The sequence below is a fragment of the Bos indicus x Bos taurus genome, chromosome 3, assembly GCF_003369695.1.
Source record: "Bos indicus x Bos taurus breed Angus x Brahman F1 hybrid chromosome 3, Bos_hybrid_MaternalHap_v2.0, whole genome shotgun sequence".
NCBI lineage: Eukaryota > Metazoa > Chordata > Mammalia > Artiodactyla > Bovidae > Bos > Bos indicus x Bos taurus.
Window position 1 is genome coordinate 70,434,242 of NC_040078.1, and position 21,156 is coordinate 70,455,397.

At 39.3% G+C, this 21,156-nt stretch overlaps 2 protein-coding genes across 2 annotated transcripts in view; one reads left to right on the top strand and one right to left on the bottom strand.

Moving 5' to 3' along the window:
* The window catches only part of LOC113889730 (serine/threonine-protein kinase TNNI3K), a 345,390-nt gene that overhangs the window by 77,553 nt on the left and 246,681 nt on the right, over positions 1–21,156 (bottom strand). The window lies entirely within an intron of this gene.
* LRRC53 (leucine rich repeat containing 53) lies at positions 398–17,568 on the top strand. The gene is given in 6 exon segments (XM_027525499.1): positions 398–473; positions 5,284–5,341; positions 5,343–6,097; positions 11,327–11,842; positions 14,846–16,932; positions 16,934–17,568. Coding segments are annotated over 6 exon segments (3,738 nt in total). The 3' UTR covers positions 17,180–17,568.

Consider the following 21,156-nt stretch of genomic DNA (forward strand, 5'->3'; position numbering starts at 1 on the left):
AGGAGTACATCAAGGCTGTATATTGTCACCCTGCTCATTTAACTTACATGCAGAGTACATCACGAGAAATGCTGGGCTGGATGAAGTACAAGCTGGAATCAAGATTTCCAGGAGAAATATCACTAACCTCAGATATGCAGATGACACCAAGCTTATAGCAGAAAATGAAGAACAACTAAAGAGACTTTTGATGAAAGTGAAAGAGGAGAGTGAAAAAGTTGGCTTAAAGATCAACATTCAGAAAACTAAGATCATGGCATCCAGTCCCATCACTTCATGGCAAATAGATGGGTAAACGATGGAAACAGCAGCTGTTTTGGGGGCTCCAAAATCACTGCAGATGGTGATTGCAGCCATGAAATTAAAAGACGCTTACTCCTTGGTCTTGGTCTAGAGCATGACCACCTCTAGACACCTAACTGGCACTGCTGTAACACACCCTTCCTTTAGCATTGACAGTATTGACCTTTCCTGTGAGTTAAATGATTAATCACTTATTCAGAGTGATGGGTTTTTGTTTGTTTGAGTGATTGGTATCCCATCTCAGAATAGGCAAATGGCACTCTCCCCTGGTGGCTCAGAGGTTAAAGCATCTGCCTGCAGTGCGGGAGACCTGGGTTTGATCTCCAGATCGGGAAGATTCCCCCGGAGAAGGAAATGGCAACCCACTCCAGTACTCTTGCCTGGAGAATCCCATGGACGGAGGAGCCTAGTGGGCTACAGTCCATGGGGTCGCAAAGAGTCGGACACGACTGAGTGACTTCACATTCACATACTCCTTGGGAGGAAAGTTATGACCAACCTAGATAGCATATTGAAAAGCAGAGACATTATTTTACCAACAAAGTTCCGTCTAGTCAAGGCTATGGTTTTTCCAGTGGTCATGTATGGATGTGAGAGTTGGACTACAAAGAAAACTGAGCCCCGAAGAATTGATGCTTCTGAACTGTGGTGTTGGAGAAGACCCTTGAGAGTCTCTTGGACTGCAAGGAGATCCAACCAGTCCATCCTAAAGGAGATCAGTCCTGGGTGTTCATTGGAGGACTGATGTTGAAACTGAAACTCCAATACTTTGGCCACCTGATGCGAACAGCTGACTCAGTGGAAAAAACCCTGATGCTGGGAAAGATTGAGGGCAGGAGGATAAGGGGACGACAGAGGATGAGATGGCTGGATGGCATCATTGACTCGATGGACACGAGTTTGGGTGGACTCCGGGAGTTGGTGAATGATAGGGAGGCTTGGCATGCTGCGGTTCATCCAGTTGCAAGGAGTTGGACACAACTGAGCAACTGAAGTGAACTGAACTTATGCTGGGAATGATTGAAGGCAGGAGGAGAAGGGTAAGACAGAGGATCAGATGGTTGGATGGCATCACCGACTCAGTGGACATGAGTTTGAGTAAGTTCCGCGAGTTGGTGATGGACAGGGATGCCTGGCATGCTGTGGTCCATGGGGTTGCAAAGAGTTGGACACGACTGAGCAACTGAACTGAACTGAATATGTATTTATTGAAGCACAGTTGATTTACAATATTATATTAGTTTTAGGTGTACAAAATAGTGATAGAAATGCAGATGTAGAGAACAGACAGGTGGCCACAGTGGGGGAAAGGAAGGGTGGGATGAGAGTAGCATTGATAGATACACACTAACATGTAAAAGAGATAGCTAGTGGGAACTTGCTGTATAGCACAGGGAGGTCAGCTGAGTGCTCTGTGATGACCCAGGTGGGTGGGATGGGAATGGGAGGGAGTGCCAAGATGGAAGGGATATATGTATACATACAGATGATTCACTTTATGTACAGAATTGTAAAGCAACTACTTGTGCTCAGTCACTTCAGTCATGTCCAACTCTTTGTGACCCCATGGTCTATAGCCCACCAGGTTCCTCTGTTCATGGGGATCCTCAGGCAAGAATACTGGAGTGAGTTGCCATTTCCTTCTCCAGGGGATCTTCCCAACCCAGGGATCGAACCCATGTTTCTTATGTCTCTTGAATTGGAAGGCAGGTTCTTTAGCACTAGATCCACCTGGGAAGCCCAAGATTGTACTCCATTTAAAGTTATTACACAGTGCATACACATGATGGAATATTACTCCATTTGAATCAGTTCTAATGAGGTGGATGAAACTGGAGCCTATTATACAGAGTGAGGTAAGTCAGAAAGAAAAACACCAAATCAATATATTAATGCATATATATGGAATTTAGACAGATGGTAATGACGACCCTATATGCAAGACAACAGAAGCAGCAGAGATATAAAGAAAAGACTTTTGGACTCTGTGGGAGAAGGCAAGGGTAGGATGATTTGAGAGAATAGCATTGAAACATGTATATTACCAGATGTGAAATAGGTGACCAGTCCAAGTTTGATGCATGAAACAGGGCACTCAAAGCCGATGCACTGGAACAAGCAGAGGGATGGGATGGGGAGGGAGGTGGGAGGGGCATTTGGGATGGGGGACACATGTACACCTGTGGCTGATTCATGTCAATGTATGGCAAAAACCACCACAATATTGTAAAGTAATTAGCCTTCAATTAAAATAAATACATTTACAAATAAAGTTATTACAAATCATAGCTATATTTCTTTGCACTGTCCAATATATCCTTGTTCCTTATAATGGTTCAGTTTAAATTCTATTCAGATTAAGGATTCTTGCCATTTATCTGGCACCATATGAGAACTCACATTGCTCATTAGAAAGGAGAAATCACCAAAATGCCTCCTGAACTGAATGTACTGAAATCCTTGGATAATAAATGCTGACATTATGACATGCATTGGCCTCTACTTTCCTTTCAGGTGGATGGCTCATACTCTTTGCCATCATGCTGCAGCTGGTGGTAGCCTGCCCTGCGTCGTGTGCGGTGTGCACCAAAGATGCAACTCTCTGTCACCAACTAACCTATATAGTAGGTAATAAAACCGATCACTCTAAAAATCAGTGTTCAGTGTACTTGGAAAATTCATTACTATGCTCTTCTTTGTCCTGCCTCATCTCTGGGCTCAGCCTGAAAGAGGTAAACATTTTTAAAGAGCAAGCCTTCTTTAGTAACTATATATTGATAATATTATTTTATTTTCCTATTAGTTCCTGGTGGTCTCAACCAAAACTATGTTAAGACCTTTAGAGGTAATTGAGATATCTTGCTATCACAAAAGAATACCATCATTTCAGTCAGTTGCACACTTATTTAATAAATGAAAAAAATAGATCACTTTAATTATATTTTGTCCATACTTTGTGCAGATTTGAAACCTACCACAGGGTGAAAGGAATATCAATGAATCAGAAACCTGAACTGCAATTGTTCAGTATTAGTAAGATTAAGTGATGTACCAGCAAAACAGATTATTATCAAAGTGCATCTAATTTTGCAAGTGTAGTCTTTTTTTATTGGTGGTAAATGAGCTGTAGAAATGCTAACAAGATACACTGCCTGTATTCATTACATATTGCTTGCTTAAGTCAACAATTTAATAAGATACCTTATTAACAAATTTGAGGAGAATGTGATTTACATCCTTATATCCAAGAAGAGATAAACAAGCTATAAACTCTGCCAATCGAAAAACTTCAGAAAAAAATCTAAGATGGAGTAGAAGAAAATGAGTTCTTTCATTTCTAAAATCCTATGACTCCATGAGAATTAAGAGGAAAATAGCATTGTCCTTCCTGACAGGGAAGAGACAGTTTCAAGGCTAGTTGGTCGTACACTGTTTCCAGTCTGTGTAGAAAACACTTTAAAAACACTAAATTCCCATCCACTCAAATAAACTTCACTACATTTTTTTTTTTTTTTTGATCAGAGATAGCTGATGTCTGTAAGAAACAAATATTGCTCATCTACATACTGCACCTTTATATCTTCCTTCTCATTTACAGAATGCCACATTTGTGAAGTTAGATTTCATAAACACAGAGAAGTAAATGGATGACTTGTGAATGGAGCCTGTCTGGTCCTAGACAAGAAGTAACTGACAGAAACAATAGCTTGCTCCCTCAGAGTCAGAAATCTCTAGGGGACTGAGGATTCTTAAAAAAACAAAAAACAAAAAAAAACCCTCTCTCAATCCATATCAAAAACAATAATGAAAGAAACAAAATGCCAGCCTGGCCAGAATTAACAGAATTCAAATAATCAGTAATAAATTCTAAAAAACAGCACCCCCACCCTGCCAAACAAAACCCCATGACATAGACTTGCTACTGCTACAGAAATGAGAGCAATTCTTCCAAAAGAAGGCGCTGTGGAAATCTTTTGTCTTTTACATTCTTTTTTCCTCTCTTTGTTTCAATGCTATAGTCTGAATTTCATAAGGGAATTCTGATTTGCTTCCCCCATGGCTGATTGTTCAAATATCACCTGTAGACCTCCCTGGGACAATGGACTCTTCCATCCTTATGACACTGTCATTGGCAGTCAAAACAATTTTAGCATGATAAAGATGTGTTACAATAACTCTTGATTATAATACATCTTTATTGAGTTAAAATGCTTTGATTTCTAATGACAGAGCAGTGATAGCTCTGGGGTGATTATGGTGAAGGGATTTAACAGTTGGAAGCCCTGAGTACCACCTGTCATCACATGATGGACTTCATTGGAGGGAACAGATATTAGACAGGAGGCCAGGATGGCCCAGACTATAATGAGAACCCCACTGACAGATTCTCGGCTTGTCTGGAGAGAATATAGATCCTTACCAAGTTGCCGACTTTTAGCCTGAAGCTAAAAAGCAGAAACCAGCACTCCTTCTCACTTCCCCCACCCCAACCCACACCTTTATGTTTGAGAAAAAATATGACTGGCTTTACAGTATAAATATACATTGCTTGCAGAAAACTGGTTAGGAACTCAGACACAGGCTCAGCTCCTGACTGAATCTGCCTTGGGCCAGCAGGGCTAGAGTAGGTTGGTACACAGCTTCACAGACAGAAAGCCTGAGAAGCCACTTTCAAAAAAAAAAAAAAAAATTCATGATGATAATCCCAAACAATGAATTAAATTTGACATCTAAAGGAACAGATGGGTTTAGGTTTCTCAAATAAACATGTCATGGTAACAAAAAATATAAAAATCCATCATTCTGATAAAGAGCTGCCTTCCCCTTAAACTGAGAAATCAGAGGATCATTTTCATTTTGTTTATTGTTCTTACCCAGGTGATAAGATTGCTCAGAGGGTATTGATTATCTCTGCTCTCCGCGGTGCTCCCCTCCCACGTGTGTGTACTTGCTTCTAGTCTGTGCTTTTCTTCCCCACAGCAGCCCCTGTGACCACGAGGGTTTTAATCATCACTGATGGATATCTCTCCTCTATAGAGTACAAATCTGTCCCTCTTGTTTAATCTCGCCCTGCTCTCTTTGAGCAGAAATGGCATCGAGGATGTTCGGGAAAATGCCTTGCACAGCCTTTCAAAGTTGCAGTCGTTGTTGCTGGGGCACAACTGAATATCCAGCTCTTCACTCACCGATCACACCTTCAGCAAGCTTCGCAGACTGCAGGTGCTGGTGCTCAGCCACAACGTCCTCCACACCCTGCAAGGGTCTTGGTTCCGAAACACCAGGGGCCGGAGCCGGCTCCAGCTGGATGGGAATCAGATCACTAATCTGACGGACAGTTCTTTTGGAGGCACACATCTCCAGAGTCTCAGGCATCTGGATTTATCTAACAATTTTATTTCCTTTATTGGGAAAGATGCCTTCAGGCCCCTGCCTCAACTACAGGAAGTAGACCTTTTTCGAAATAAGTTGGCCCACATGCCTGATGTTTTTACTCCCCTGAAGCAGTTAATCCATCTGAGTTTAGATAAGAACCAGTGGAACTGCACTTGTGCTCTCTACTCGCTTGCCCAATTCTTAAGAAACTACATAAAGTCTTCTGCTCGCACGCTCAGGAGCGCCAAGGACCTAAGTTGTCAGCCGTCCACCATGGCTGCAGCCACTACCAACAGTGTACTAAGGCTGTCTGAGACCAACTGTGATTCTAAGGCTGCCAACCTCACTCTGGTTCTAAAGGACAGAAGTCCCCTCTTCCCAGGGCAGGATGTGGCCCTGCTGACTGTCCTTGGCTTTGCAGGTATGACAGGGAGAAGTGTACCCAGCTCTTCTCCATATTCTTGAAAGTCACTAAATGATGTCTTTCTCTGGCAACTGGGGAGCCTTTTCAGAGCTTGTAGAAGACAGACATTGTCATTAGTGTGGGAAGATGCTAGCTGATTTGGCATAGGTTGCAAACATTTCCTGTTGCAAAGAAACTGTCTAACACAGAGGAAAGGGCCTTGAGCCAGAATTCAAGAGCTCTGTGTCGATGTGTGGGTGTGTGCTAAGTCGCTTCAGTCCTGTCTGACTCTTTGCGACCCTGTGGATCATTGCCCACCAGGCTCCTCTGTCCATGCATTCTCCAGGTAAGAATACTGGAGTGGGTTGCCATTTCCTCCTCCAGGGGATCATCCCAATCCAGAGATCAAACTGGCATCTCTTACTTCTCCACATTGGCAGGCAGGTTCTTTACCACTAGCGCCACCTGAGAAGTCCCAAGAACTCTGGTCCTGGTATAACTAGCACTGCGATCTTCAGTACTTTGCTGTTCAGACTTTAGTTTAATTGTGTGTAATGAAGGAATACCCTATATTTCAGTCATCCATTACTGATACGTACTGATACATTCATTAAGATATTAGGGGTTTCAAAAAGCCATGAGACCTAGTCTCTTTCTTCAAGGCACTCATATCTGTGTGCCTGTCTGTGGTAGTAAGAATCAGTGGGCTTTACCAAGGACACGGGGAGGCTATAATGACAATCCAGTGTGTCCTGCTTTATAGCGCTTGTATAAGTGATGATTGGGCTTCCCTCCTGGCTCAGTGGTAAAGAATCCACCTGCTAATGCAGGAGATGTAAGTTTGATCCCTGGGTTGTGAAGAGCCCCTGGAGAAGGAAATAATAACCCACTATAGTATTTTTGCCTGGGAAATCCCATGGACAGAGGAGCCTGGTGGGCTACAGTCCAAGGGGTCACAAAAGAGTCAGACATGTCTAGGGACTAAACAAAAACAAATAAGTGATGATTAAGGGCATGAACTCCACAGTTAGGTTACCCAGGTTGGAAATTTGGTTCTGCTCTTACTTGCTGTGTGACTTGGGCAAATTATTTAGCTGCTCTGTGCCTTGGTTTCCATCCATTTGGGGATTTTGAATTTTTTAAAGATTTCTGTTTATCTAACTTGTTCATATACTTGGCCCATTACCACACCCACTCCCAACTAAGGAAAGGATACCATCCAACCCTTTAATTTTTCTATAGTTGTTTTAAATTTTTTAAACTATTCATCATTACATCTCATTATATATCATTATGATATAGTGTAATGTTTCATTGTGATTAGTCAAAGACCAAACATGCGTGAGATTTGTTGAGTTATCTAGATGTTTGTATGCTTTCAGTGCATGGTAAGATCCTTTGTATTTGTGGGTACCATGGTGATGAAAAGTGTGTGAGTGTGTTTGGGGGATTTTTAGCTCTTGACACTTATACTTTTAATCAGGATAGATGGAAACCAGTATCAGGTCTAGACACTGAAATGACCACCAGCAGTAATCAAATTCACTTGAAAGTGAGTTCAAGTCCTTTCAGAAAGATAAATTGTTTTAGAAAATGTGTAACCATCTCAGTAATTTTATGTGCTAAGAAACAATTTACTACAAAAGGCAAAAACACTAGGGCAACAGAGTTTTTCCTTAAATGTGTTTCTTATCATAGAATCCTACTTCAAGGGGAAAATTAATAGACATTCCAATAAAAATATCAAGAGATACCCATATAAGCAATATGTTGTCAGGTTCAAATAGATTTGAGCAATGCTGGATTAAAGTGAAATAGGCTTCTTTACCACAGCATTTCTTGTATCTTTCATTTTTCTAATAAACATTATGAGTCTCTAAGAGGAAGATATACTGTGGAGCATTTCTCAGACTTATTTGACCATTAACCTTTTTTTCCCCCACAGAGGAAATTTTCATTGAACTTGTATTTTGTAGGAGGTTGCTTTGGAAATATTACAATAGATACAATTTTTAGTATCTCCTAGGTATTTTTGATATATATTTTTAGAAAAGATTTTGCCAAGTTAACAACTCTGCATTAGTGTAGAGATACATAAAAATTCTGGAAGATTCCAAAGGTTTTATCAAAATGATAGGAAGCTAAACTTTATAAATATTATTATATGCCTGTTAAGTTATAGCATGTGAAATTACCAGAAAAATGTACCCTTCATTGATTAACTATTACAGATGCTGTTTTTAAGAGAGATTCATCTTTAAGACAACTCTTGACTTTTGATATTAATTTACTCCTTTTAAGGTGCTACTTTTCCTAAAGCAAAAGTGTGATCAATAATCTATATCTCTAGATTGTGGGAAGAAGACTTAGAACTAAAATTTGGCCTCTGATTTTATTTTCTTCTTTGACTATAGATAAATCATCACAATTCCAAAGAATATATAAAATCATATCCCGTGAATTTAAACCAATAAGTGGCTAATTGGCACCTAACCCTTCCTATTCTGTGAACTAGAGGATAAACAAGAAAGCTTTCATGAAGCTGTAACATTGCCAATACTTCGATGAGATTTTTATCATTAATATTGCATTTTTCTAACTCAGAAGGATTGTTAGAATACTTTTTAAAAAATTAAAAAATAGCAACAATGCCCATGGCAATGAAAATTCAGCCATCTTCTTGACAGCAGGTTCAAACTGCCTACAAGCTTCATTCGCTGCTTTTGCTCTCTGTACTAATAGTGAGTGACCATACCTGAGTGGTAACATGATACAGACATAGCTCTAGCATCAATAGTGGGAGAGTGAGTGGTTCCTCACTGTTTGGACACAATTACAGAGAAACTTTATCCCATAATCAAATTATATGTACTTTCGTTTCAATGGCTGAATCATCTGTTTAATAAAATTGAGGCCTTTTCTTCCTTTATTATGGTTTAGTAACTGCATCAGTCATACAAAGTATTCTCTTAGTAATCTGTTTTGGACTTTTCTCCCTAATAGCTGAGGCTTCTAGGATCTAATAGAACAATACAAAGCCTACTTTGGTAGCACCAACAATTATAACCGCAATAATACATAACAATGACCACTCACTGAATCTCACTATGTCAAAGAACTGTGTTAAACATGTCACATATATTGTCTCACTTTATCTCTGAGTGGTATTAATTATTCCTGTTTGATAGAAAAGAAACAATAAGGCTTAGAGAGGTTAGAAAATGTGCCCAAGAAAAGCATCAGGACAGAGCTTTGAATCCTAAGCTTTCTTACTTAGAAAGTAAGAGATATAGAGATGTGTCTAAAATTTTATTATTTTCATACTTTTGACATCTAAAAATCAAAACTTTTATTTGGAATAGCCCAGACTATAAGATCTTGCAATTAAAATGTTCTGACCTAACTTCGGCTACTACTTAAAAAAAAAAAAAAATATTGTGTTTTTATTAGAGATTTCATTATCTCAATATGTTATAACATTCTCCAAGAGTGTATTGATGTTAAATAAATTAAAATGGGGTGCAAAACATTAAGATATGGTAAGCTACACAAAGGTTAGCAGATTTTTGTTTTTGATTTTTTTTTTTTTTTTACCAGAAAGTGCTATTCTATTTGGTTAATCTTCATCTTTAACAGAAAAAATGAAACAACTATGCTTGATACCTTCTCTTTTCTTGAAAGTTTAAAGAAATATCATCACATTTTCACTAAAGTTATCTGCCATAGACAGAACCAGGCAAAGTGCTATCAAGGAGTCTAGAAAGCTGATAACATCTCATTCATTGCCATTATCTCCAGAGTCAGGGAACTGAGTTTACAGGGCAACTGACTTGCTCAAGGTCACACAGCAAGTTATAGATAAAGCTGGATGTAGAACACAGAGCTCCAAACTCAGTCTATACTGACAACATGTTCTCCTGATTACTGTTCTGGAGATTTGTGAGATTAGATCACTCTGCTTTTCATTATTAGAATTCATAAAACAGAATTCTTTCTGTTTACTTAAGAGTATTCAATAAATATTTCTGGAGTGCCTCCTCTCTGCCAGTGTTGTGGTCACTGGAGATACAATGTCAAACTGAAAAAGTCCATTTCCTCAGAGTGCTTAATTCTAACAGGGGAGGACAGACAGTGAACAAGCAAATGAATAAGTGAACAGAAAACTTTTACATTGTTATAAGTGCTAAGAAAAAGAAATTATTGTGTCAGAGGAAGAGCTGGGTGTAACTGAGACTTTGGTTTGAGCATCTAGGTGGCTGAGGGTGCCATTTGTCAAGATGAAAAACTGTGAGGCAGAAAGAGGTTAGACTCTGCACTCGAGTCTGAGAAATACTGCCCTTTACTAATATATTTAGATGATAAGCTAGCCTACAGAGAACATGAAATGACAGTACCAGGAATTCTGAGATTAGATGTCAATCATTTTATTGTGGGAGTTCATAGAAGGGGGTGATCTTTGCAAGATAAAAAAAAATAGCAAAACGATCAAGAAACCATGAGGTATTGGTTTAGATTTTAAAGGATAAATAAAATTCAAATAAGCAGAGATAGGAGAAAGTATTATAACCATGAGTAAGAGAATACACAAAGGCTTAGAAGGACATTTTAAGACTAATGAATTGAAGAGTTTGAAGCATAGTGCTTGAATGTGAAAAATAATTTAAAAAATAAGGCTAGGAAGGAAGGTTATGGCCAAATTAGAGTCTTGAATGCCAAAGAGTTTGACCTTTATACTAATAGGAGCCAATGATGTATTCTGAGGTAGGGGATAAATCTTTAGGGATGATTAAAATATGGCAATAGCTTGTAGAATCTTTTTTTCTTTGGGGGAGGAGGTTATTGCATATGAGAATTTCAGGGTATATGCTAAACATTGTCTATTTTTATCAACTATGGGATTAATAAATGGAAGTTGCAGTTCCCTTAGGCAGAAAAGAATGTTCATGTAGGAATTATTTTAATCTGAATGAATTTCAGTCCGTGAAAAAACTTTTTCTGTCAAACACATTCCAGATGGTATTGTTTCTTATAATTTTTAATAGATACAAAGAAAGATCCAAATTGGAAAACAGAACAATGTTGATTAAATAGCCTCTATCTGAACTAATATTTTCCACATGGTGATAGATCACCCACCCATTTCAGTGCCCTCTAAGCCATTAACCTTGGTACTTAAGGATTTCACATTTGACGATTTATGTTTCTTTCTATGATGTTATCTTTTAATAGTCTCTCCATTGGTCACAGGAGCTGTTGGTCTCACTTGCCTAGGTTTAGTTGTATTTAACTGGAAACTTCAACAAGGCAAAGCAAATGAACACACATCAGAAAACCTTCCTTGCAGAACCTTCAATGAATCCCTGTGTGATCATGAGGCAAGAAATTACCACGCTCAGGGATACTGTAACTGCCACTTAACTCAGGAAAACGAGATAAAGGTCATGTCCATTGTGGGGGCCGGAAAGGAAATGCCACTTTCACAGGAAAGCAGCCATCAAGCAGTACAGGCCTCTGGCTCCACAGCCCTTGACGGATCATTTAGAAACCTGAAAGGGAAGGGCCATGGGGCAGACAGCACTTTCTTCTGCTTTGGTGGCAGATTGCTGCAGTCAGGATGTTCAGAGCCTTCTGGGAATATGGCAGCTTTTAATGAAGCTGGCTTACTTACAAGATATTGTCCACAGAGAGTTGAAGGGTGGAGGAATCATGAGCCTGGGGAAGGCCAACCTCAAACTTTGCCACAGCATGTAACAAGAATGACAGGTGAGTTGTCTTGCTTGAAAAGTCCCACTTGGTTTAAATCGCTTTTGATTTCCTCGAAAGAGTAATGCCATAGAAGTCACCATGGAACTAGGTTATTCTTCTCCTAAAGATACTGGATGTGCATTTTTGGGTGTATGTATGCACATGTGTGTTTACAGTAAGGTGTACATGGATGCTTCCAACCCTCAGGAGCTGAGAGTACATCTTGTACCCCTTGGAAAGTGAATTTCATGACCCAACACCTAAATTTTTTTTTTTTTTTTTTAAAGAAGACTTTTCAATAGCAATAGCACTGTTAAGTGGAGAAGGAAATGGCAACCCATTCCAGTATTCTTGCCTGGAGAATCCCAGGGACAGAGGAGCCTAGAGGGCTGCCATCTGTGGGGTCGCACAGAGTCGGACACGACTGAAGTGACTTAGCAGCAGCAGCAGCAGCACTGTTAAGATTTATGGGAAGCCGAGTACTGGCTTCTGTTCCAACATCCGTCGAGCTCTAATGCCAGTTCTGCAGTAAGCAACCTTCCCAGAGCATGACATGTTAGAAGAATGGGCCTTCTAATGCTAGTGATTCATTTCAGGAATGATGTCAAGACACACACTATGCTTGCTGAGCTGTCAGGGATGATAACTTCCCAGTTCAGGGAAAGTCAGGACTTAATTCATCGTCCCATGTTGGAAGCCAAGTGAATCTGGCCGTGACACTACCCACTGTACATGGGCGATGTCAATATTTAGGTGGAAGCAATGAATTAAATGTCTTCCTTTTTCTCCCTGAATAGTAAGGCAATGCTCTCAGGCTTAGTGGTGAAAACTTTGACAGCCGCTCTGTAAAGAGGTTCCTGTCATTTATTTGAATTGGTTTACAACAAGCAGAGCTTTCTCTCAGAACATGAATGACAGAGGTGCTGCACCAAGAAATTCTTACCATGGGGATCTGGCCCTAAGGATTTAGGGACAATTGGAGATAAATAAAATTGTATATTGTTTCACATGTGATATAAAGTAGGGTGTGAATTTATGCCACTGCATCCCTCAGACTTCAGCTCTTACCAGTTTTGGGGTCATCATGATTTGATTGAAAAGAGAAATGGCCAAGAAAGGAAACATCTGCTGTAGAAACTCGATCCGATTAGTTTTATTTTATAAAGGAATAAGCACTTAACCTTTCCATAAAATCATACCTTAGGCAGATGTTTCCTTTTAGCTTTGTCGAGAGCCTTCGCATCTCTGTGGGAAACTCCTATACTGAAGGGAATGTTGTCTCTTAACCATTTAAAACCCAGTCTTTTGTTTCACACAGAGAAAACGGATTTGTCAAATCAACACAATCACTTTAAGAAAGACTTGAAATTCTACATGCCAGGCATTGTACTGTATCCAGAAAAAGAGAAAACAGTCAAGACCACACCTACTCTGAAAAAGAAGTCTGTAAGAGGCAATGTCACTCTGATTAGGCCTTCTAAGTCAGAAACACAGAATTACAGTGTTTCAGGGGTAGAGGAGACTTTGGAGATGATCTGGTCCAAAAGCTTTTAATATTTATCTTTGAGCCATGGAGCTGTCTTAGAATATGATAAATTCTCTCCCCAGAATAATTTTATAACTGCAAAAGTTCCCTTCTAGTCTAATCTCCTGATATGCAGTGAGTTAATGACTTCTCCAAGGTCATTCTGAATGTTGAAGGCAGATCTTAGATTAGAATTGGATGCAAGCTGGGGCTATTTCACCTGTTTCTTTCTATCGCTCCAAGAAATACTTCTTTGGATAAAACAATTTCACAGACCCAGAGAAAGAACACTGATAAGATGTAATTTTAAACTTAATATGCATTGTGGAAGAGGATAGGGTTTAGTATCAGATAGATCTGGGTCAAACTCTGCCCATATCATTTAGCTGACCCATGACTGGGGGAGAATATTCAACTTCTCTAAACTTGTTTCTTTCTCTGTAATTGTGATAGGATAATAGAACTTATCCAATGGATCAGGTCTCTTAAATGAAATAATGAATGTACACTATTTTGTACAATGCCGAACTCTTAGTATATACTCAATTAATGGTGAACTATTGCTATTATTTTTGTCATTAACATTATTTAACATGGTTCATTAATATTATATTAATGCAAACCATTTAAAAGTCTTCAACACAGACCAGGCTACAGTCCAAAACACATTCATTTAACAAATATTTAGTGAATACACTATTAAGTGAAGTAAAATAGATATGGACTCCACATGAATGGAGCCAGTAATATCACAAGTATATCTGTTGCTGCTGAGGTTACGGAGAAGGCAATGGCACCCCACTCCAGTACTCTTGCCTGGAAAATCCCATGGACGGAGGAGCCTGGTAGGCTGCAGTCCATGGGGTCGCTAAGAGTCAGACATGACTGAGCGACTTCACTTTCACTTTTCACTTTCATGCATTGGAGAAGGAAATGGCAACCTGCTCCAGTGTTCTTGCCTGGAGAATCCCAGGGACCCGGGAGCCTGATGGGCTGCCGTCTATGGGGTCGAACAGAGTTGGACAAGACTGAAATGACTTAGCAGCAGCAGCAGCAGCAGCTGAGGTTATCATCTGCTTGAAACCTGTTACTCAATATTGTATTACATTCTTCTTAATGATTTAGTTCCAAGTGGTAAATGAGTTAAGAAAAAGTTACTATAGCTATTTGGAAAGAATTTAAACATTATTCATATTTAAAGCTAACCTAACTGACAACTAAAGATTTACAACTATGAATATTTTTATTTCTAATTCCACAACTTTTACATCAGCATCAATCACAACTGATTAAAATGTGTCCATAAAGAGTCATTGCAAACACACCAAACTGCCAAATGTCCCTTAAGTATTTGGCTAAAATATTAAGGAAATATTCAAGAATTGCCATAATCGGAGGAGTCCTTTTTGTACCTTTCATAAGGTTTCTAAGCATCTGTTTGGTTGGGGTAATAAAACTATGCTCAGTGTTAAATTCCTGCATTTATTGTTCAGCAGATATCAGCAGTGACACATTTAGTAGAAGATATGCAACATCGGCTTCAGCCTTGGCAAGAGGAAGTCTTGAAAAGCATTTAACAAATGAATCATGGCAGCCTCCAATGGAAAAAGGAGACAATGGCTTACAACCTCACAGGCAGAGACATTTTATTACAGGCTCATCATCCAAGCCTTGTGAGCCTGAGGAACACTCTGTACAAAGGATCTTGCAAAAACACAGGTCAAAATATGATGATCCTTGTAGACTGTTAACACAGAGCAGTCCTGGGTATTTTCAGCCAAATAATTCTCTTATCTGTAAATATGTGCCCTGTGATCAATTTCAAGATTACATGAAAGAAAAGAAGCCAAATTGTCGAAAACATTCAAAGCCCAAGAAGGAGCAAATCCAAATTAACAGAGCAATAGAAAAATTCCTCCTGAGTGAGAACAACATGGAGTTATCAGGGTTATCAACAAAAATCAAGAAAACATATTCCCCTAAGAAGGTTAGCTTCCATCATCCTGATTTAATAGAAAAAAATAGTTTGGTGATGTCATCCAAAACATCAAGCCATTGGAAAGAGCAGAAAAATGAAAGTAACCTGACCAACTTGGATCTCAAAAAATGTAGCAACCCTTGTGAAAGAAACAAAGGAGGAAAGGGGCTTACTGATCCACAGATTCTGAAAAAGAAGAGAACCAATCCAGCTGACTTCAAAGGGAAAAGTAAAGCACAAAATTTAAGAATAAAATTAAATTTAAGCCCTTTTAGAAAAGTCAGAGTCCATCCAGAAAAATCCTTGCCAGATCTCCCAAAGAAACTCAAACGAGCATCATTACCTCCTGATAAATTCTCCACAGCTTCTGAGAAAGAAGCCAGAGTAAACCTTGAGCCCTCTGCAGATTTTTGCCAACAGTCAGAAGGTAACAACTATGTTAAATTCACTGCAAAGAGGCTGCCTCTCAAACATGCCCCCAAGCAGACCCCATATTACAGAAAAAACATGAAAAAGCCTTCTCTGCTCAGTGCTAACGACTTGTCTGTGGCCAACCAGAGCTCTATGGAAGGCACCTGTCACCCTACTGGTCATATTCCCAATGGAGACCCATCAACACTGACTCAGCCCACACCCACTGTTGCTGAACATGGGCATTCACACTCCTCCTTCTCAACTGAGCATGTGCGAGGTACAGCTTGCATCGTAATGGGCATCCCAAGTTATTTACCAGCAACTTTGGAAAACATAGGAAGGGATGTTTTATCATCCCACCATTCTAGGGGGGCTACTGACCAAGGGGCAACAGAGCCCACTGAACACATCGAGCAGGACAAATTGAAGACCAGTGAGCTAAGCCAGTTTTCTATGTCCCTAGGGAATCAAATCAGCAGGACTGACACCTATGAGGAACATACTTTAAATCAAAAACAAACCTTAAAACATACAGAGCAACTCTCAAGTCACGAACAACTTGGAAATGAGAAAACATTAATGACAAAACCCAAAATATCACATCCAATTGTGGAAAGCTGTGTTATGGATGAGGGAAATGATGTAGAAACAAAACTTCCTAAAACAGAAACTTTTGATTGCTCTCCTGTTCCCCAGACACAATCCAAGGGCAACTTAACATTTATGAAGACAAATTTTATTCCATACCAAAATAGAATAATGCTTCCCAAGGATATCAGTACCTCTCTGAGTACTCAAGCCATCTGGCCTCTAACCAATAGTAGTGAAAAAGGAATTGACAGCATAAATGCATTGCCCAGAGATGACGGAGCTGAAGCACTGGAGATAAAAATAGTAGGGAAAGATGAGAAAAAAAGGCTCGATGAAAGCACGGCAGATTCTAGTATGTTAATTAGGACCACACAGATGACCTTAAATGGCACCAGAGACGAAAAGCAACAAACTTGGGAAAATGGAAAAAGTGAAAACCATGTATTCTTTGATTCAGATTCTGTTGAGGCAACTAAAGATTTAAGAATGATGAGTCCCCATGAAACCCAAAATAGACTACCTTGTAGTGAAATAGATCTTAAAATTAACAGTAATATGCATTATTTGAAAGAAGTTCAAAATATTCAACCAGATACAGATGATAACAGGTACACATAAAAAAGGTGCAATGACAGGGGAGACATTACCAGAGTCAAAAGACATTAGTTTTGAGGCAGAAAATGAGGTGCCTCTAATTCCTCGAAGAATAAATGAAGCTGAAAACTCTGCTCCTAAACCTACACTGTATCCACCAGCTGCTGAATATGTTAATTCATCACCTTTAGAGGCAGAACAAAGTGAACACAATAACTCAAATAGTAATCCTTTTCTACTTCAGCTTTCTTAAAAAAGACACACAAACACCCCCTAGCCTTTGCATGCATTTCAAATGCATTATTTTGAAGGGAGAATCCTCAGTGACTCTTTGTTATCAATAAAATAAAAGTACATAGTTGAATATAACACAAAAATCAAGCCATAAGATATGTTTGACACAATTAATTGAGTTTGCATCTCTAAGGAATGGGGAAATGGGAAAGAAGAATTGGGCCTCATCCTGGAAAAGAAAGCAAACATTAAAAAAAAAAAAAAAAGCTTTAAGCAAATGAAAGATTAAATAGGAAAAAGTGCTTGAGCAGATTTATACTTGATGATTATTTTATGGAAATTACTATACACATCTCAATTAGTGGTATTACAATATTGCTTTCTACACAGATGATTATATATTCATATTTGTGCCTGATCTGTTTTCCTAATTATGGTATGAAAATAAAAATTGAGCTTTGTTAACTGTAGTCTAGCTGATATGCATATTGGCATGTTTCAACCATTTGCAACTGTTCTGTTAACAATTATGCTAGGTCCTAAGTAGAAGTCTTTAAAACCTGTTATTTCTCAAAGGGAAAAACATTACAGATTTCCAGAGGTAGTAGGCCATTTCTATAAAATCTGTTAAATCCTATAAATCCACTAGGTGGAGATCTCGACTTCAATCATTTTAGAACAAATGGGGCTTCAAAATCAACACAATAGCTTCAGAACAAAAGGCATCTTAACAGGCTTTATTGCCAGTTGTTATTAACTTAAGATTTTGAAAACTAAATAACCCATTAGCGTGTAAGCTTTAAGGCCTGAGCTCTTGAATTTAGCATGCCACTACTGTTTGGTGTGAGTATTCCTCCTTGTGCACAGAGATTAAATGTCTTCATAAATATTAGATTTCAAGCAATGGTAGAATAAGCATTTCTTATTCAAAGCCACACTTATTTCAAAGTTAGAGGTATACTCAATTTTATTAATGATATCCTAGTAAAATGTTGAAACCGTATCTTCATGGTATAGAATAATATATTTCACATTTCCTAGTGGGAAAAAAAGGTTGCAAAGACAACTTTCTTTTCCCTATCTCCATATATAAGTCTCTGTATCCTTGTAATCTACATGTGGCAATATTATAAAGCTTAAAAGCTTTTAGAACAATGTAAATATTGCTTAGAAGGCAACCTGTCTCCTGTTTTCTTTCCTATTCAGAATTGCTAGCAAATGACAAACTTTTTATTTTTGAAAAGTCCCTAAACTTATTCTCTTTCTTTCCCATCTTACCTGGGTTTCAAAATTTTCTTGCCTTTAATTCCTACTCATCTCCCCTCTCTGCTTGAGCTCAACTCCTACGCCATCTGTCTGCCTCACCTGATCCCACTTCATTTTGTCAAGTACCTTGAAGGTGAGAAGTTTGCACCTACGCAAACCCCTTGCACAATAAATTTACTGTATTCTAATTCCTGAGCTTCTCTGGTGGCTGCGTGGTAAAGAATTTGCCTGCTAATGCAGGAGACATGGGTTCAATCCCTGGGTCAGGAAAATCCCCTGGAGAAGGAAATGGCAACCCACTCTGGTATTCTTGCTTGGGAAATTCCATGGACAGAGGAGCCTGGTAGGCTACAGTCCGTGGGATAGCAAGAGGGCTGGACACAGCTTAGAGACTAAACAATTCTAATTGCCAGCTCTCTCAGTTTTGTAGAGCTGATTACACTTTTTCTCTGTAGCTATCTTTCTTTTTCCTTTTCCCACTTTTAAAAACACTTTCATCTTACTGCAGACCCCTTAACTTTGTTCTCTTGTCACTGCCAATAATGCCCCTGGTACATAAGGGCCTAAAGTACTCTGGTCACTAGCTTTCACTCAGAGGGCAGGGATGATGGTTTTCCTGGACTCTTTCTCCTCATTCATTTCTAAATCCAGTCTTTGACCTCCTTCTGTTTCCTTTGAAGAAGTTCTCGGGTTTAGCCCTGCTCCTGAATCCCCATGGTAACCATTGTAGTCTTTGTGTTGTAATCAACTGGATTACTACTGCAATGGCAGCCCAGTCAGAGGCTCTGACTTCAATGTCTTTTGCTTCTGTTTCAGCCCACTAGTCCTCTGCCTTTATTAGGAACAAATCACCTGCGGTACATGTTAAAATGCAAAGTCGCAGGCTCCATCCCAGAGATTTTGATTCAGTCGATTTAGAATAGGGTCCCAGAATCTTCATTTTGACAAACATTTCAGGGTAATCTGGAGCATGTAATATATAGCCTATACTAAGAAACAATGCTTAGCTATTCCAGTGCACACTATGAGATAATTCAATGAGTGCCTCACCATAGGAACTACATACAGTTCTCTAAGTGAGCAAATCTTTCATACTAAACTCCAGTGAACTTTCCAGAGAATTACTTTTTGTCATATCTTTCACTACTTTAGAGAAAAAAATATAACTGTCTAAAATTTCATGTCCAAATTCTCTATTCTGGTTTCCAAAGCTTTCCAAAATCTGATCCCATGTAATAATCAGAACACTTCCCCCCTTCTCACTGTTTTCCAACCAGCATCTCTATCTCTGATAGGCTAATGTTTTCAGTGTCCTCTTCTTTTTTTTTTTTTTTTATGGTATGAATTTCACAGATTTTTTTGTTGTTGTTATCTAATTTTTTCAGTGTCCTCTTCTTTTGTTAAATGTTTATTTGGCTGTTTGAGCATCAGTTGTGGCATGCGAGATCTTCGTGTGTCAGGCAGGATCTTTCTTTGCAGTGCATGGACTTTCTAGTTGCGGCATGCAGGTTCCAGAGTACATGGGCTTTAGTAGTTGTCACACGTGGTCTTCAGTTCCTTCACAGCATGTGGGACCCTAGTTCCCTGCTCAGGGATCAAATCTACGATCCCTGAATTTCAAGGCAGATTCTCAACCACTGGACCACCAGGAAGCCCCATGCACTCTACTGTCTTTATGGGCCTTGGCTAAGAAGACATGCACAGGAGACCACAATGTGCTTCAAATTTAAGGAATGAAGCAAAGTCAGACGTAAAAGAAAGAACGTGAAGTGAAGCTGATAACCTAGCAAACACTGACCAGGCAGTGTGATGTTGGTGTCTTAGATCTAAAGATGAATTTGTTTCAAATAAGGGTCTGGGACAGTCCCTCAGTAGCTATTAATACAACATTCCAGTGACTAATAAGTCTCTCGTGTGTCTTTTCTCACAAAGAATTTGCCTTCGCTCTCTTTGTTCCCTATTTGCTGGAACTCCTTTAGCATCCATTCTCATCTCATCTATTCCTGGTTTCCTTCATTTTTGCTTGTAACTATAAAACCATAAATGTGTATATGATATTAATCTCCATATGACTGCTTAGGCCTTTAAATGCTATGAAGAGCACATCTCCACTGAATCTCCTCACCCATCCCTGAGGCTGTATTCGGTAGAGATTCAATTAATAGTTGTTTAAGGAAAGAGTGAAAACTAGCCCATTGTTCCCTTTCTTCTTACCACTTAGCTTACTGACCAGCTGAAGACCTTGCTGGGCAATGCAGTGATGACTTAGGCATGTCACATACAGAGCCAGCTCAAATTTAGACTGCTGAGATGGATACCACAGCCAAGCCAGGACCCACCTGACTGAGTGACTAAGAAGCCCAGACTTTGCCAGCCAGTCCGAGACTTGGCCTTTCCTACTATACTTTCTCTCCATCCTCCTCTAGAAGAACCACATCCCCGGAGCCAGAGTTTGTACAGCCCCCTGCTTAGCAGTTAAGAGTCTTCTACTAAGCACTCAATTTTTGGCCTCTTAGTATTTTTATTTTTAATCTTTAATAGTATTTTCCTTTGGTCCTATTCTGGTTTCTCTTTCTCATTCTCCAAACTGTTACTTGGGCATCTATCCTATGCCCCCAAAGAACGAGAAGCCTGCATACTGCAACTAGAGAAAAACCAGTGTATCAAGGAAGACCCAGTGTACCAAGGAAGGCCCAGCACAGCCAGAAAATTTAAAAAATAAAAAATAAA